This window comes from Drosophila mojavensis, unplaced genomic scaffold, assembly GCF_018153725.1.
Source record: "Drosophila mojavensis isolate 15081-1352.22 unplaced genomic scaffold, ASM1815372v1 contig_136, whole genome shotgun sequence".
Classification (NCBI taxonomy): Eukaryota; Metazoa; Arthropoda; class Insecta; order Diptera; family Drosophilidae; genus Drosophila; species Drosophila mojavensis.
In genome coordinates, this window is record NW_025318667.1 from 24,846,194 (window position 1) to 24,865,866 (window position 19,673).

At 37.9% G+C, this 19,673-nt stretch overlaps 1 protein-coding gene across 2 annotated transcripts; it reads left to right on the plus strand.

The window, feature by feature from the left end:
- Window positions 1–1,900: 1,900 nt before the first annotated feature.
- On the plus strand, window positions 1,901–16,821 carry LOC6584640. Of its 2 annotated transcripts, none has more exons than XM_002010248.4 (3): window positions 1,901–2,237; window positions 15,189–15,615; window positions 15,683–16,821. In XM_002010248.4, the coding sequence occupies exons 2-3, from the start codon at window positions 15,190–15,192 to the stop codon at window positions 15,950–15,952; spliced, it is 696 nt and encodes a 231-aa protein (XP_002010284.1). In that variant the 5' UTR covers window positions 1,901–2,237; window position 15,189; the 3' UTR covers window positions 15,953–16,821. The 2 variants fall into 2 exon arrangements, with proteins under 2 accessions (XP_002010284.1, XP_015017066.1); XM_015161580.3 differs by lacking the exon at window positions 1,901–2,237 and adding an exon at window positions 13,785–13,866.
- The last annotated feature ends 2,852 nt before the right edge of the window (window positions 16,822–19,673 follow it).

The window sequence follows — 19,673 nt, forward strand, 5'->3', positions numbered from 1 at the left end:
GATAAGAAACCCGCTTATCAGTGTCTCGGCGAGAAGAATGCACAAATACAAGCATGCACCCTTCTCTCTCTCTCTCTCTCTCTCTCTCTCACTCTCTCTCTCCCACCTGAAAGAAGAAGCGAAAAGAGCGTTGTGCAAGGCACGCACAGTGCCACAGACATCAAGCCACAAAGAATGAGCCCAAGAGAGGGAGAGTACGAGCGAGAGCAAGAGCGGGATAGAGAGAGAGAGAGAGAGTGGGGCTACAGCCGTTCGCTTGGTCGCTCGTCAGCTGATTGCGAAGACGCTGCACCGTGGGGCAAATACCGATAGAAATAAGTGAATATATATGCATCCGAATTTTTAATTTTTTTTCGTTAGATTTTAATCAAATAAAAAGTATAAAGAAATAAATTTTTACTGAACTCTTTTGATTAATATTTAATTTATTGAATTATGTACACAATTAAATTATTAATTAGCCATTTAATAATACGTAATTAATTAGATAATGGCGGAAAAAAAAACAAAAAAAATTAAACAATTTCATATGTGTGCATCTAAAATTTAATTAAATAATTTTTAGGCTACTATATATGTATGTATAGTAAATCAAGAAAAATGCATACATAGAAACACAATACAATAGATATCTAAATAAGAGGACATTTCAAAAAATTAATTATTATTTAATAAATGGTTATGGACAACAAATGGTTTAATGTATTTATATATATATATATGAAAACAAGTCATTAATTATTAGATAATTCATTGAGTAGTGAATTAAAATATTTATTTTTGCAAAAATAAGACAACTATACACACATGGAAACGAGTTAATAAAAATAATAATAAAAAACATTATCATCTAAATCATATATAGTATATCTTTACACATAAATAAATAATTCAATGTTTAAAAATTTAATAATTAGTAATAAATAAAATAGTGATTAGATATTCAGAATAGCAAATAATCACTCGATCACAAGTTTAGATTAGACCCACTGTGCGGTATTGGGGCTGCATCTTCGATGATCGCCGACGCGACGCTAGCGACGCCAACAGTGACGACGACAACGACGTCGACGACGACGTCGGCAGCAGCTTCTGTGGCTGCTACAGCCTCAGCAATAATGCTCGACTCGTCCGAACAGTTGCTGCTCAACGCTGCTTGCCAACGGTTCAGTTCAGCAGATCTTCGAAAGTTGCACGCCCAAACGAGATCCACAGAGTTCGTCTTCGTATCGGCATCGTTCTATTTGGCGCTTCCCAAAGACCGGTCCGTCACGTATACGCTGTGCCGTTGCTGTTGTCGTGGTCGTGGTAGTGGTCGTGCTTTTAGACGTGGTCGTTGTCTTGGTCTAAAGTTCACAGCCCAGTTTAGATCCTTAACGTGCCCAGAACTGGTCACAGTTGCTGGCATTCGGCTCCAACTGGCCTGAGGCAGCGACAGCCTTGAAGGAAAGTTGCTGAGATCAATAACAGGGCGAAGAATAAGAAACAAGAAGTAGAACTAGAAGAAGAAAAACTTGCACAACATCATCATCGCCATCGCCAACCGTCATCATCGTCATCATCGTCTTCATCATCAGCTGGAGGCAGAGCTGGGATGGTGCAAAGGCGTGAGGCCATCGAGAGCGGCTGCGAGGATCACAATCTCTGGCTCAACCAGGAGCGATACGAGTACGCGCAGAGCCAGCACCAGCGCGAGCGTCGATAGAGCTATATAACGGTAGAACGCATTCGGTCGCATTCGAACTCGAATTCGTATTTGAATTCGCGCATCCGTTGGATTGCCAAAAAGTGCATTCAACTTGCCGCAAAAGCAGACAGACGCTCTATACATGTGTATGTAGGTGTGCGTGTGCGTGTGCGTGCGTGTGTATTTCTCGATCTCAGGCACAACAACATCAACAACAACATAGCAACAGTCGCACAATAATTCAAATAAAGCCACAAGATAATCAAATATTTCGCCAATATAAAAACAACAGTAACTGAAATTGTTCGTTACGTTTCACTGTTGTTATTAATTCGTGTTTTTTTTTTCGAGTGTGTTGTTGTTTTTTTGGTTGGTGCTGTTCTTTGAAATGTAAATGTGAAAACAAAAACGAAACGAAATTTCGCCAGTCGAAAAACCTCGAGAACGATAAAGCACGGACAAAAGGAAACCGAATAAATAGCAAAGAACACCGAGACGGAATAGAGAGAGAAAGAGAGACAGAGAGAGAGTGACACCACAACAGTTTCAAGTGAGTAAAATGAAGAAACAAAACAATTACATATTAAACAGGGAAAAAAAGAAGAAAAAAAACCAAAACAAGAAACGTAAATTCTTTTTAGCAAACATAAACATTTGTTCGCTCTACGTTTTCCCGTTTGCCATTGTGTGCGTCTATGCGTCTATAAATAAAGCTCCTCAGCTGTGCTTGGCTGCCGCGCGCTGCTCGCTGAATGGGATGGCCGATGGGTGGGTTGGGTTAGGGTGACCAGGGGTCGGCGGCGAGCGTTAGGCTTGAGACGCAGCCGCGATAAGTGGCAACAAGAGAATAGAAACAAACGCTCAAGCGTACGCCGATGTTAAATGGCACGCATGGAATCGAAGCACGCTCCTTTGCTGGGCAGCCGCAACAGCTGTTCGGCAGGATCAGCTGTTCGAGTTGCCTGCAGAGGCACACATTACTAATCGATTACTGTGCTTATCGGCTGCGATCGATGTCGTGCTAAAGGCACATTCAAATTTTTAGCACTTGCATTTTAGACCACATACGTACTTTTAGCGATAAGAAAGACAATTAAATATATATGTACATACTTACATATATAAAAGCAAACCGATTTTTATACACAATTTGGCGATAGCCGCAACACATGAGCCAAATACATTAAAAACAAAAGCCCCAAACAAAAATCGTCAGCAGCAACATTAGCATTTTTTCTGTTTTGATTTTGTTTTTGCTTGTGCTTTCTATATATAGATTTTTTGTTTCATTTTTTTTTTTTTTTTTATATTCTTACGTAGTCCAGCTAAACGACAACAAAATCACGAATAAATAATAATAATAAGAGCAAAATGTTTTCATATCAGTGGAAAATGGCAAATAAACAAGAAAAACTAAACAAGAGCAAGAAAATGCAAAATTGGAACGAGTTCCAATTATTGTCAAATGGCTACGTGATCAAAACAGGAATCACGAGTAACCACTGTACCACTGAGCAAGCCACTCAGCGGCGTCTAGAACTTTTACAGCAAGTTGTTGCTTAGCTCCCGCGTCTCGCCCTTCTCGCACCCCTTGCCTGTCCTTGAAGCAATGCGTAATTTAGTCAATCAAATGCGACAACGCCACAAATTTCATGTGCCACTCGGATTCCGAGAGACTCACAATTAAGCGGCGCTGCGATCAATTAATGCATTAATGCTGCCGTTCCCACAACCCTAGCCCCAGGCCCAGTCCCTGCTCCCTCTTCTCTCCTCTCTCTGGCTTTTGGTGCTTCTCTATGGGAATGGGTCAGCTGTGACACGCTATACACATGGTTTACAGTTACATCAACAATGTGGGCCACACTCGATGCGAATGCCGCTTCGATTAGTCTTGCCGCCCCGCAATTGGACGCAATTGTCTTGGGTCCTACAGATCTGGGCAGCATTCGCTGCCTGCCAGCTTATAGACAGTTCAGATCCAGATCCACAACTCCTCAAGCTCCCATTACTATGTAAGTTCTATGGGCCCGTGTTATTTTCGGAATTGCTGTTATTATTTCCACGCGCTGGTAGTACGAAAGACTGGATTAGCTATTAGCTATAATTGTTAGCTATGTTAGCTATAATATATATAAACTGAATTATCTGAAACTAGTTTAAGAACTGTTTCAGGCAGCACTGCAGCAGCCTGACTCTATCCAATCATTCACTTTCTGTGGAAGGCGGGATAATACAAAATACAAAATATACTGTGTATTCATCACAAAAAAAAACCCCAAACAGCAGATCTTAATTCCCCAAGAATTGCAGGTAAGAGATCTGTAGTCTAGACTGCTCGACTCCGAGATCCCCTGTATTTTTCAAATTATAATCCTTCCTGATATTGTAAGGGTAACACAAATGAAATTGAATGTATATGTATATGTATATGTATATGTATATGTATATGTATATGTATATGTATATGTATATGTATATGTATATGTATATGTATATGTATATGTATATGTATATGTATATGTATATGTATATGTATATGTATATGTATATGTATATGTATATGTATATGTATATGTATATGTATATGTATATGTATATGTATATGTATATGTATATGTATATGTATATGTATATGTATATGTTATGTATATGTATATGTATATGTATATGTATATGTATATGTATATGTATATGTATATGTATATGTATATGTATATGTATATGTATATGTATATGTATATGTATATGTATATGTATATGTATATGTATATGTATATGTATATGTATATGTATATGTATATGTATATGTATATGTATATGTATATGTATATGTATATGTATATGTATATGTATATGTATATGTATATGTATATGTATATGTATATGTATATGTATATGTATATGTATATGTATATGTATATGTATATGTATATGTATATGTATATGTATATGTATATGTATATGTATATGTATATGTATATGTATATGTATATGTATATGTATATGTATATGTATATGTATATGTATATGTATATGTATATGTATATGTATATGTATATGTATATGTATATGTATGTATGTATCATATCAAAATATTTCATTTAATTTTCATGAAGGCCACAAAGATTTCTTGATCTTGTAATATAGGAAATTGATAAGGCTAGCGGCAATTAAAAACTGTTTACAATATACATTTCATTTGTATACAATTCTATGAATATTTTTTGTATATATCATTTCGCATTATACGAGTATATATGTATGCTTGTCTGCGAGTAACTGCACTACGAATGGAGCTCAACTTGGTTTGCTGAGACTTAGGGATCTACATATGTATATCATCTGGAAATCTTTTGCAACTGTAGGTGATAAGCTGCATATACATCGAGTCAGATCTGCCTGGCAACAGTTGATCATTTGATATATCTCTCGCAGCTAATAAATAGCACATATACAGTTGACTTGCCTGCATTACATTTTCACATAGTATAGATTTTGGGTCTGCTTATCGCCTCGTTGATAGGACGGAAGATTCTGGACACAGTTGCACTTGTGATGCCTGCGGACGTCACAGTTGCAGGATGACGCATCTGGCCATTTCCATTATCTGTTTATCAGCTTCAAAGCCAGCTTTTTATGGCCTGTATGTAGCTGCAATTGTAGCTGTTAGCTGTAGCTGTAGCTGTTGCTACCGTCTGTAATTCGTATTATTTTAGTTGACTCAAAGCCAACGACAAAACACAAATACGAAATACGAAATACGAAATGGAAGCGAACATCTTTACAACTCAGGCAACTCAGGGACAACAACTCAGTTTTATTTGATGTTATTTTTATTTCGTATACCCTTTACTTGGGAATGCGGGCTACGGGAGTATATTGATGTTGAATATGAAGCAACTCTGAAATAATATAATCTAATAATATATCTAATATTATCTAAAGTCATGATTGAGAATTTAGAGATCTTTAAATGGATTAGTTATATAGGCAAACATTTTTATACTCATTCACAAAAGTAAAAAGAGTATAAATGAAGTGTCAAGATTTTTTCCCATCTGCCCATTAAAGGCGTGGCAAATCGGAAAATGGATCTGGCAGTGCTTGGGCCATGAATGAGTATTTTGCAGTCGGTAGTGCCCGATTTGCTTATATAACCATTAAAGAGTTGTATACTTGGTATATACTTATATAGATATAATAGATATATTTCTTAATTCATAGAGCTGAGAATTCAGAATTTAGCTTAATGCTATATTAAATTTCCCTATATCATATTATATGTCAACATAATATATACATTTATCATACAGTGATTTGTTTTTGTACTTCAGATTGCATTTAGACTGTCTTCATCATCAACTCTTTTTTTCCCTCAAATTTTTTCTGTGCATAATTATTCCGCATATATACTTTATTCGAAATTCGCTGATAGTGCAGCTTGGGTAACACTTGGAAACCTTCGAACCGAACCTCCAGCGAAACTGCAAGCGAGACAAGAAGTACGCACGATTGCATTGAATGTCATTTCCGAAAAAAAAAAACAAACAAACAAGCTACAACAATATGCAGAAAGACTAGACGTATTTAAAGGTTGCAAGACCTGATTCTGAATGATTCGGAGAGCATTCGCCATGTGCCATATATGTAGGTCTCACTCTGCTCTTAGACCTTATCAGGTCTCAGCTTAACTCTTGGCTAAATGTGTGAATCACTGTGAGCTGGCTGCAGACTACATTTACTACTCAGAGAGGGCGTAATTTATGATAATATCATTATACTGCAGTGGGCGTATATTTATCATTCTAGGTCAATCTGTGGACAAGGTCGAGCGTAACTGAGCTGTACAGTTTGTGCCATGAATGTAACAATGTCCTGAGCCATTATAAATATGGGCCATATATGTTTTTATATGTGTATGTACTTATATGTATATGTATATGTGTGTCTTACTTAACCCTGAACCCATTAAAAATGAGAAATTAGGGTACAATAGTTTTGTAAATGTGTGTACAAAAGGCAGAAGTAAGACCCCATAATGGTAGACCCCATTACGTATATGTATTCCTGATCATACATATCCTGAAACTGAGTCGATATAGCTACGTCTATCTGTCCGTCCGTATAAACGTCGAGATCTCGTAAGCTACATAAGGTTGAGGCTTGAATAATATATATCGTATATAACATGCGCAGTACAAGTTGATCTTCTATTTGATAACTCATCCCATTTATTTTTATCGATAATAATCGATAATTTGATTCGCTTTTTTAGCTTAATTTAAATGCTGTAACAGCTGGATACTTCAAATTTGCTGTATAGTTCCATATAATGAATACAACGATTTGGTAATTACAACAGAATCCGGTTATAATAACTCTGATCATATGTACGGTTATTGCTACGAAAACCTATATGAGTAAACTTATCTGGCTATAGCGTCTTCCGGGTATAACGACGGGCCCTTGAGCGTCATTATAACCATATTCCGCTGTGTTAGGTATTGGACTCTACGTCCAAATACTAGAGCCCTTTAATGTTATTATTACGCTGTGCAAGGTTCATATAGATAGTCCCTCTACAAGGGCATTTATTTAATAAATCAATCGGGGCGTCAACTGCGCAGTTGGCAGAGGGCGTGCGTGTCTACATATGTTGTTTGCCAGGTATGCGTAGAATGATGGGAACAGCAGCTCCTCGAAGGGTTAAGGTGATCTCGCAGTCGAGTAGCCTCGACTACGGAACTCTTACTTGTTTTTGGTGTGCATGCGAAGTTAGATATCACAAGCTCCACTTTTATTATGGACAATTTGTTAAAGTTGTTTTTCGCCCCGTTGACATTTTGATGGCTGTATGAGTCGAGATAGGCCCAGGAAGTTTTTCAGTCACCCTTGTTTTCACCGTTTTATTTATTAAACAACGCATAAAATGTGCGACGCAAGTAATTGCATATGTACATGTATATAATTGTATATATTTGTATATATATATATATAAATGTTATATATAAAGCGTCATCAGCATTTGAGTGAAAATCTCTGGTCAATGACTGCACAGCTCTCGTCTCACTTTCGACACGACTGAAATTTATGAATGAATATGCTCATTGAGATGTGAATGCACCAGGTGCGTGGAAATAGGCGTCTGGGCACGTCGTTTGCCAAATACTCGAGCACGTTGCGCGTCTTCATCCGAAATGACATCCATGATGATTTACATTCTTATTTTTTCACACAGCCACACAGGCGGGGGCTACGATCATAAACGACAATAATAATCATGAAAATGATGTTGATGATGATGATGATTTTGATAATCGTCATGAGTATTATAGTGTGATATAGGTGAGAGAGTCAGTTTGCCCTTAGTTCCAACAGGAAATGAAAATTTCAAACAAACAAAAGTTGTATTCATTATAATTTAATCTGTAGCTCAAAATCCGATTAGGAATTTTATTATATTATTTATTATTTTCACTCGCTTCAAGTACACTGGGAAGAGGGAAATAAATATATTTTTAAGTGAATAGCTTAGCAACTTTGTTTGGAGTACTTTCAGTTTCCCAAAACATATTGCAAAGGTAAAGGTATACACTTTATGCACGTAGTTGTCTTTAATTGCTATATAATCGATCTAATACTGCTGCATGCAGATAAAATTTATATTAATTAGGCGATAAATTTGATCGCTTTCATGAAGTCGACTAAAAACGACATCGAGCAGCGATCTCATTACAAGAGGCGTATACGTAATGTAGATGAAGATATATAGATATATATAAATAAAAATATATATTGAGAATATTTAAATATATATATATATATATATATATATATTTTTTTTTTTTTATTTATCACATTTATTTTTATCAAAATAAAAAATACAAGTCTTTTAAGATATCTCAAAGACCATAAAATCTAGCAAGTTAAAGGCTCCTGTATAAATAATATCAATTTTGAATACATCCATTCAAAAAATATAATATGAAATAACCGAATGCAAACGCTTGAATACGTACGCCCATATTCTCATACCCTCGTTAAGTTATGCAAATACAATTAACAATGTAAATTCAGATGGTGGAGAAGTTCTTGATTTGAATTAAAATCGGGCCATCGCATAATAATATTAATAATGATATTTCCTATAGAAAAGTTGCCTTACATAGAGAGAGAGAGAGAGAGAGAGAGTAAGAGAGAGATAGATAGACAAATTGAAATAATTAGAGAAATGGACAGGGTGAGGAGTGATGGATTGAGAGTGTGAGAGAGAAAGAGAGAAAGAAAGAAAGAGAAAGAGATAGTGATTCACTATTAGGGAATGATATAGATATGAAATGAAATAGCCAGATAGTGAGAGAGGAATTGAGATTGAGAAAGAGGAAGTGAAAGAAATAACGAGAAAGACAGAGCTAAAGAAATTGATAGATAGATGGATAAAGAGAGAGAGAGAGAGAGAGAGAGAGAGAGAGAAATTGAGCCAGAGATATGCAGATATGTGTATTTAGATTAGAGAGAAATGGAGAGAGAGACACAGAGAGAGAGAGAGAGAGAGAGAGAGAGAGAGAGAGAGAGAGAAAGAAACATTAGGTGTTTATTCCAGAGCTAGTATATTTCGATTCATATTAAAACATTTTGTGTTTCCAAGTTAAAGAGGAATTAGACCATTTACTTACTGTGTCTGGCTGTGTCTGATGCCAATGCTTACTCCTTATTGCAGTTAGACTTATTAACTCATACGCTCTCACACTCTAATCGACACACACACACTCACAGAGAGTGAGTGTCGGTAAACACAGACGGAATTGTCATTATCATACATATTTGTGGCTCATTATTGTCATTAGGCTCTCGTTAACCAAATAAATAGTGCAAAGCTTTTTAGCACTTTGTCGCTTTTAGCTGATGAATGGACTGCACTTTTCTTGTGAGTCAGTGGCCACGCCTCTGCCGCTGCCTCTGCCGCTGCCCCCGCCTCTGTCTCTGCCTCTGGCAACGTTGAAATATCTGAGTCTAAAGAGCTAATATTGCATCATCGCTCAGGTTTGCTCAGGCGCCGCCAGTTTATTTTTGCGAATGTAATCACGCAACGCCTAAGTGCAAGCGAGCCCAAAAAATATGTTACGCATACGTCAAGTGCACCGAGCGTATTGGATTCCCATAAACTGAGCGAAGCAGGCGCATAAATCAGCAAGTGATGCTGAGCAGGTGCTGCTCGCTGCTGTTGTTGCTGATGCGAGTCAATAATCTGTTCAGGGCAAAGCATTTACCGTTAACCCGCTCGCTGGGCGAGGGTGCAGTCGCCGTCGCCGTTGGAGTCCGTGGCATTGCCTTATCAGTCAACGGCGTTGGCCCCGCCATAATGGAACTGTTATTGACAGCGCATAAATATTTACACTCTGCCACCTGAGCGAGGTATCTCTGTCTGCATCTGCATCTGCATATGCATATGCATATGCATCTGTATCTTTAATGTTGTATCTTTGTATCGCTCGCATCTTCTGCACCCACTTTGGGACATGGCAATAACTGTAATTAATGAGATTGGCTCTGCATCTGCGTTCATTTGCAGCGGATTCTTTGCTCGCTTATCACCGACTGCAGAGGAAAATGAAAACAAAGAATAAAATGAAAATAAACTTTAAAAATCACGCGCTTGCCGCTGAGACGTGGTCGATATTCCTATGCCGAGCATTGGCATTATGAATCATCATCATCATCATCATCATCATCATCATCATCATCATTGATTGCCATGGTAATCAGAATTGTTTGGCTTCAGCTGAAAGAAATAATATGAAGAGCAGCAACTCCACTGACTTCGCAGCGCCTCAGCTGGTTTCCCACTACGACGCGTCGTCTGCCACTTTGCTGTAGCTCAAACCGGTAGCCCGTAGATCTTCTTCCTCTGAGAAGTGACAGCTCTTTAGCCAATTGACTGGTAGATCTGTATTACAGATACTGTATCTATATCTATATCTATATCTATATCTATATCTATATCTATATCTATATCTATATCTATATCTATATCTATATCTATATCTATATCTATATCTATATCTATATCTATATCTATATCTATATCTATATCTATATCTATATCTATATCTATATCTATATCTATATCTATATCTATATCTATATCTATATCTATATCTATATCTATATCTATATCTATATCTATATCGATATCTATATCTATATCTGTATCTGTATCTGTATCTGTATCTGTATCTGTATCTGTATCTGTATCTGTATCTGTATCTGTATCTGTATCTGTATCTGTATCTGTATCTGTATCTGTATCTGTATCTGTATCTGTATCTGTATCTGTATCTGTATCTGCATCTGCATCTGCATCTGCATCTGCATCTGTTTCTGTATCTGTATCTGTATCTGTATCTGTATCTGTATCTGTATCTGTATCTGTATCTGTATCTATATCTTCTGTATCTATGTATTCTATATCTGTATTTTTCACTTGGCATATCATATATATGCCTATATATCGTCAGTATCGTCACTCTCAGTATCTGCAAATTGAATTGTTTCTTTTGTGGTCTGTGCGAACCGGTTAGTCTGAGTAAGATCTTGGCATTAGAGACTCAACAATTACAACAATTACGACAATTACAACAATTACGGCAATGACGGCACCGGCAACAATGGCAACAACTAAGCAAAGGCTGTTGTCTCATATTGCGCATACGCAGCGTTGCCGTTCGCTGCTCGCGTTTTTCTTTGGCGTTGACAAATTCCAGCGACTCTGCTTCAGTTCTCTACTGCGGCTCAGCGCTTCAGCTCTGCGCTTCAGTTCCGTGCTTCAGCTTGCAGTATGCAGTTTGTGTTTACAATTCTGGGCGTTCTTCGATCGCTGGTTTCTTCGCTGTACTTTTTCCGCTTTCTCATGCATTTTTCCAGTTATGCTTCAGCATTAACCCGGTAAGGTTCGCCTCGCATCGGTTTCAGCTCGCAATCAGTTCAGTGTTTTATTTTATTTTTTTATGATTATTATTATTTTATTTTTTATTTTATTTTTTTTATTGTGTTGTTCATTTGTTGCTTATGCTGCAGTTGTTGTTGTTGTTGTTGTTGTTGCCAACTAGCAAAGTGCTGGCCCTCAAAGTGTTAATTGGCAGGTGTTCGACGGCCGGCCGCCTTGGTACTAGACAGCCGACTGCCCGTCAGCCAACTTGTTGATATTTGTATCTTAATACAGACACACACACACACACACACATACACTTATATATGTATGCATATAAATCAAGAAAAAACAATTGAATTCATTGAGACTACAGCTGCGTGTGGCAAGCGAATACAGAGAACACGTGCCTCAGCCCCCTCGCTGGCCGCCAACAGGCGCCAATAGTGGCTGCCCGCTTATCAGCCGCTGCTCAGGTGCATGCGAGAATCTCGTGATGCACTGACGCCCACCGGTCACGCCCCGCAATCGCACCTAATCAACGCGCGAGCTACCGGCCGCTCATCAATGCATATTGATAAGCGACGCGACGATTGTGCAGCTGTTCTGCATTGTTATAGCAGCTGCAAATCAAGTATACGTCGCGCTGGCCAGCCTCAACTATATTCCATAGAGAAGATAGATTAGGAAACATGTATCAGATGGAAAATCATATTACATATATGTATTAATTCAATAAAAACAAGCCTTTCATATTCATATATCGTACAACAGCTAAGAGAGAGAGAGAGAGAGAGAGAGAGAGAGAGAGAGAGAGAGAGAGACAGGGAGAGAGAGAGCGCATTATCTAACTTGAGCGACTCTCGTTGCCCACTTTCTATGCAATTTCCCTCTAATTGATTGCGGCCTTTCAATGAATTTCTATTCCCAGCGAAGGTTGCCCAAGTGTGTATACCCTGAACCCATTAACGGCGCGACTTCAAGCTGTAATAGGTTTCTGAAAATGTGTGTAACAGGTGCAAGAAGCCTTGGTACAAGCGATATGGACTACATTATATAGCCATGTCAATCTGCAGGACTGTCCGTATGGTTATGTGTGCGTGTCTCCGTCCGTTTGAGCGCAGAGACTTGCCCATGTAAAAGACAGATCTTATAAATAGGCCATCTGAGTTGGTCTAACCATATCAGTCTATACGCCAGTCTAAATGCTTGTCCGTCCGTAGCGATCTGTTTTTTACCGGGTAGAAGGAGGTGTGGTAGATTATATAGAGTTCATTTATTTTTGATGTCGAGAACAGTGTTGAGCTAGCCTTATCCGTCTGTATATCTGTCCGTCCGTCTAAGTGCCTGTGCGTCCGTATGGCCGTAGCGATTTGTGCATATAGGGAAACGCTGTAGATTATATGGAGTACAGTTATTCTTGATAAGGCCAATGAACTGGGTTGATCTTGCCATGTCCGTCTGTATATCTGTCTGTCCGTCCGCTCGTCCATCTAAGGGTCTGTCTGTCCGTAAGGCCACAGCAATGTACTTGTTTAATAGATATAGGGATGAGTGGTAGACTATATAGAGAACATTTATTCGTGATGAGGAGAACATGTTTGATCTAGATAAATCAGTCTGTATATTTGTATATACGTCCGTCTAAGTGCCTGTCCGTCAGTCTACATCTGAGTGTCTGTTATTGAACGCAGATTATAATGTGAATCTGAAAAGAGATTTGAAGTTTTGGCTGTATATTCCTGAAAATGCTGTACAGGCTTACAACTTGATTTATTATCGATAAAAACCGATCAATTCATTTCTGACACTGACATGCCGGGTTCAGGGTATCGCCCGTCGAGTACTGCCGCCTAGAGCCCTCTGACTGGCTTATGTTTGGCATTCGACACTACTCGATTTGATATTGAAGATAGATCAGACACATGAAATCGCTTATAATGTTTCATACTCAATGTTTCTTTTTCTTAAAGTCTGGAATATAGTTATAAAATAAAAAAAAAGTAAAGCAAATTAGACAATTGATTGCCAGCGCTGGCACATGCTCTTGAACACTTTTCATATTGAGCTACATGCGAGAGAACAAAAAACAATCATAAATATAAAAAAATATTCAATTGATATCAATAAAACGCGAACGTCACGTCACATCAGCCCAAACAAATCGAATTCGTAATCGAATTTCACATCAAAACTCATACAAAATGCGCGCCGTCTACGACTTGTTGCTGAGCAACGCATTCGATCCCAGGTATGCGCATAAGATATACTACATAAGAATTACATCGCAGAGCCGATACAGCCAATGGAGATCGATAACAGATCGAATCGGGGCGCCCCAAGGCTGCGTTAGTTCGTGAGGTCAAAGCTACGTTTCTAGCATAGATCAAGCGTGATTTTAAGTTAATTTATGGGATTAATGTATGTTTATAAGAATATATGCTTGACTTTGGGCTTTACATATTAGTTGTACAGTTACTTGATAAAGTAATCGATCTGTACAATTCTATTGCATTGCAATTGAAAAGCATTTTGTAGAGCTTTAGTTTCATACTGGATGTGATATCTTCTTCTTCTGCTGTGAAACTAATTATTTAGTTATATTTGAAAATGAATTGCAAAAATATATTGCGATATTTATGCATGATGAAAATACATATGTATATATGTATGTATAATTAATATTTAAATATTTATAGTTAATAATAGCAGTGTGGTCCAAAACTGCTCACTTGGCTTTTATATTTCATTTTCAACGTATCCTTATACTTAAATGCTCCAAAGATAGTTTTACATGTGAATCATCCCAGCTATATAGTTGGGATGCATAGTAGAAGATCGTCTTAGGAGATCGACTACAGTCGAAAGTCTTTGGCAAGAACAGAGCCTAACCATTAAAGAAATTTTATTACACTAATCCAAAGTAATAATATAATATATATATAGTCTTAATCAGTACGGCAACTAGAGTCGATGAATCGAATACGAATCTGAACGCAAGGATCGCGTTAGCTACAGAGCTGAAATGCTGTTATATATTCAGTATATTTTTACCAAGATCTCTGACATATTATCAATAATACTATAATAAAATAATATTAAATATATGGACATGGAGCCTTCTAGTACCATCTCGAATTACTCTACGGTTGTAGAAACCTAGGAGTACCTTTCTCAAAACTTATTTTATTATGTACGAACATCTAGAATATATATTATGGTTAAGTGCAATGTCCGTCTTGCTGTCCGGTTGAAATACTCGAATTATAAAGGGTATTCTGGTATCTCAAAAGAAGAAATTTGAGGTACATCCTCGGATCGACAACTCAAATCAATAAGATTTCTGCAGCTTTAAAGCTGGAAGCTCAATCTGTTGCCATCCTCTACTGATCTGTAATTATATACCAGTTGAGGGCGTGGTAAATCATAAAATGATCCAGCCGGCGTGTTGCCGAGAGAGAATGAGTATTCTGCAGTCGGTACTGCCCGACTGCAACATTTTTACTTGTTACTAATGCTGACCCCTACTAATCGATCTTCTCTCTCTCTCTCTTTATCGCTCTCTTTTGATAGCATGGTGCTACAGAACCACAACATCGTGGTGGCTCGCTCCACTTTGACTCCGAACAACAGCAGCCAGAACTTTATCTCCCACTCCCACCAGGGCGGACAGTCTGGTGGCGGTGGCGGCGGCGGCAGTGGCAGTGGCGGACGCTATCCAGTGAATGCCGGGCCAGGCAATCAGCGGCCCATCGTGGATCTGCTCGTGGCCATGGTGGCTGTGCCGGTGCTCATACTGTGTGCCCTGCAGCTGGAGAAGAATCTGCACGACATGCACAACAGTCCCGAGTCGCGTTGGCTGGTCTTCGCCCTGGGCATCGGGATGCTGGTCATCAGCGTCATCATCTGCGGCTATGTGACACATCGCATGGGCGTCTGCATCTGGGCCGGGCCCATCGACGAGGCCGGCAATCGCGCCGGCTCTGGCGCACTGCATCACGTAAGTCCATCGATGCCATAGACAACATTGTGCCCTATGCTTAGCCAAAATCCCTCTCGATTCCCAGATCAACTCGCAGAACGATGTGCTACGCATTGTGGACTCGCTGCCGCCGAGCTACGAGAGCGTGGTCAAGTGCGAGCTGCCGCCGCCGGCCTACGACTGCGTTATGATCGATGTCGACCCGTGCAAGGATATGCAGCCGCAGACATCCAGCAAGGACGCACGCGCCGCTCAGGCATCCGGCTCCAATCCCGGCTCCGGCTCCGGCTGCGGCTCCGGTTCCGGTTCCATTTCCGTTGCCGTCAACATGCCAAACGCCACACTGCACATCTAAATCTGGGAGGGATGCAGCCAGCGACGGCGACGGCGGTGGCGGCGGCGACGGCGACGGAGGAGAGAGAAACAAAGAGATTTTTCGCTTGTGGCATTGAATTTGTCCAGAAATGGGACTCGTACTTCACTACTTTCTACTGCATTGGCGCCCCCTATCGGCCGCCTCTGGCTATTGGCTAATCATATGGCGTTGTATTTACTACAGTCTAAGATCTTAGAGTATTGTTATCCGTAGCGCATTCTCTGCACAGCTATATCTGTGCATGTAGGTACTATATATGTAGGTCCTATATATCTATATATATATATATAGTTTTTTTATTTTTTTTTTATGTTTTTAGTTTGCTTGGTCTGCGTGCAGCACTGTAAATATTCCTAAACAGCATCTAGTCCAAAGTTGTAAATAATATAGACAAAAAAAAAAGAAGAAAAAAAAGAAGGAAGCGAAGGAAAATGATGTGAGCTAGTTCCATAGAGAAGTGCGCAGAATACGTTTTGTATTTATTAGTTGTTTAAATGCCAAGATTGTGAAACGTAAAACAGAGGGGGGGCAGAGGGAGCGGTAGGTAACACAGCAGTTGCCACATAGTTTATAGACTTACATATATACACACATATATATAACTATATATATAGTTGATGAATTTATACGCATTACTTATCGAAAAGGTTAACGTTTCCGTTGCTTAAAAAAAAAAAAAGAAAGAAAGAAAATGAAAAACAAAGAATTCCTATTATATCCATTATCTTTACAATACATTATCTATACAATCATATCGACTCGACTCGAGCTAAAGCTAAACAATTTTAAACAAAATGTGGAAAAATTTATCAAATGCATTCATTAAACAAATGCGCTTATCAACAATATCTCGAATGTGACTTATTATTTTGGTATCTTTTGTTTCATTTACACACCTGAAAAACCCGAGTAAGTACTACATGGAAATGCACTGGGCTCCGTAGTGTTCGTCGCGATTCTGAATGCCCCAGGTGAATGCACATTCTCTCTAGATAAGAAGTGACGCAAATTTCAAACATTCTGTGCCTTACCTTTATACTACGTATACCTCTAGAGTTATGTATGCAAACTTTGGAATATTTGTACTGATTGGCAGTCAGCTCATAGTCTCTTCATAGACCAAACATTCTCAGCCAGAAGGTAATCATTTTCATCGTAAATACTCTTGAATACCCAAGTGTTTCTAGTGCTTGAGATAGGGTATTTTATGGTTTACTCAGCTGATTGATATCTGCAATTATATAATACATTCTTATATAATAACGTATCTCTATACTCTCTGGTTTCCCAATTGGACAAATGTTTGATGATCGTAAACTGCTGAACACTTCCGTGCAGTCCATTTGAAGCCATCAGGAGACGGTCCTCAATACCATGATCATGCATGAATACCTACATAGATCTACATAGTTCTCACACTGTGAAAGCTATAACGAAATGAAATGAGGTCCATAAAATGGAGGACTCAATCTATTTAGTTTTTCCCCATTTGCCACGCCTTTGCAAATATGTATTTCAATATAAATATTCTATTCTCCTCAATATTGCAAATTTCGGTCTTATGTGTTGGTATTTTAGAGGCTGAGAATATTATAACATCACATATAGCATGATCATGACCCATATGCTCTTAACATATTTATTAGGCGAGAGTATACCGTATGTATACAGCACTGATACCATTTCAGCATATTTCATATCTGGCTCTTACCGTAAGAGCTGGCTTTTCTCGTCAACTCTGGCATTTTTCCGATTGCAGGAAAATTTCGAAAACAGCGGAAAGTGAGAATTCAAGCTTCTTGGAAAGTTATAAAAGCTTGTTTTCAGCTTTTTTTGACAACATTATCGGATAGAATTTCACAAATCAAAAAAAGAATTGTAGAAATACTTATGTATATATGCAAACTTTGCAGAGAACCTCAAAAATTATGTTAAAATCACGATTTAGCTTCTTGTTTGCTTCTTTTTTGTTCTTTGGTTGCCTTTCCAGCTAGATCTAGCTCTTTGTGCTATGGGGAAAATGGCAATACTGATATACAGTGCTTCATCATTGATCGACAGTCGTCCATTCCGCAATTCAAACATCATCTATCAATCTGCTTCAATACAACTTGAAGTGGACACAATTAACATAACGAACATAACATAACTTAACATAACATGACATAACATGACATACCAATTTGAATGGGATGACGATCACTGAAATTAAGGTTTACAGGAGAGCTAAGAAACAATCAACTGGATCAAAGAACCCTGAGAGTTTTTCAGTTCCTCTTTTCCCCAACCGAATACAAAGCCAACAAATTTCAATATCACTAAAATTTTGCAAACTGCATTTATTTCTTGTTGGTTGTAGTTGTTAAAGTAGCTCTCTAGTTGTTGTTGTTGTTTACTCACAATCGATTTTGAAACTTAGTGTCTGAGATTCAAATACAAGATGCCATGCACTTTGTTGTTGGACAAAACATGAAAGGAAATTTGTGTGGGTGTGTAGCTGTATGTGTGTGTGTATTTGTTATTATCATATATAGACACATATATATTTATACAAATATAGATATATATGCGTATGTGTATACAGACATTTATATGTCTAACAATTTAACAAGATCGGACAAATTTGTTGTTGTTGTTGCTGCTGCAGTCGAAGCTGTTGCTGTTGTTGTTGTTGTTGTTGTCGCCAGTGCAACGCCGGAATATCTAACGTAAAAGTCCACAATCACATACATGTGTATGCTTTTGCGTGTGTGTGTGGTTGTGTGTGTGTGTGACAGTGTATTTGATACAGAGTAAGGACAAGCCGTTAGTCCTGGGGCTGGGGGTGGGGCTGTAAGGCAGGTAAAGCCGAACGCGTATACAATATACATATACATATATATATATAGGAGATATACATATGTCAAAGTTTTAATATATATATTTACATACACGCATATATGTATTTTGTTAATATATCTATATTTTTGGAGCTAACTGATCCTAGGGAAACCATCCCACACTAACTCAAACAATCCCCTCTCATGCAGCATGCATTGAACATTGATCGGAGTGACCTAAGCTGAGACTGACCGTAGATTATATAGATACAGTTTACACACGTTTTTCTTCGTTTTTAACTATAGATTACAGATGACAGGTTCTATGTACAAGAATCAAGAGGCCGTGTTGGCGTGGGAAGAACAGAAAGTGACCAACAAATGAACGCAATGAGCAACTAGCAAAATGAACGAGTACAATTCACGTCTTATTTTTTTTTCTTCCGTTTCGTTTAGAAGCAGGTTTTAGTAAATTAAATCATTCTTCATTATTTTTTTTTTTTTTTTTTTGGGGACGGTGGAGCTGCATTTTTTTTTTTAAATTTTTTTTTTAGATATAACTTCCGCCTTTTTTATATGTATGCTGGCAGATTTTATAACTATATAGTAATTAATATAATAATAATAACTAGGGGCAAAAGCTAGGCCTGCTAATCAAATTATCAACAAGTTTCTCTATTAAAAAAAAAAAAATTAATTCAAAATATAATATGTATATGCATATACATACATACATTTATATGAATATATATAAATATATATATATTACATATACACATATATATATATATATATATATATATATATATATATATACATATATATGTGGAGAGAAACAAACACAACAACCCAACTCACAACTTAATATTTGATTGATTTCT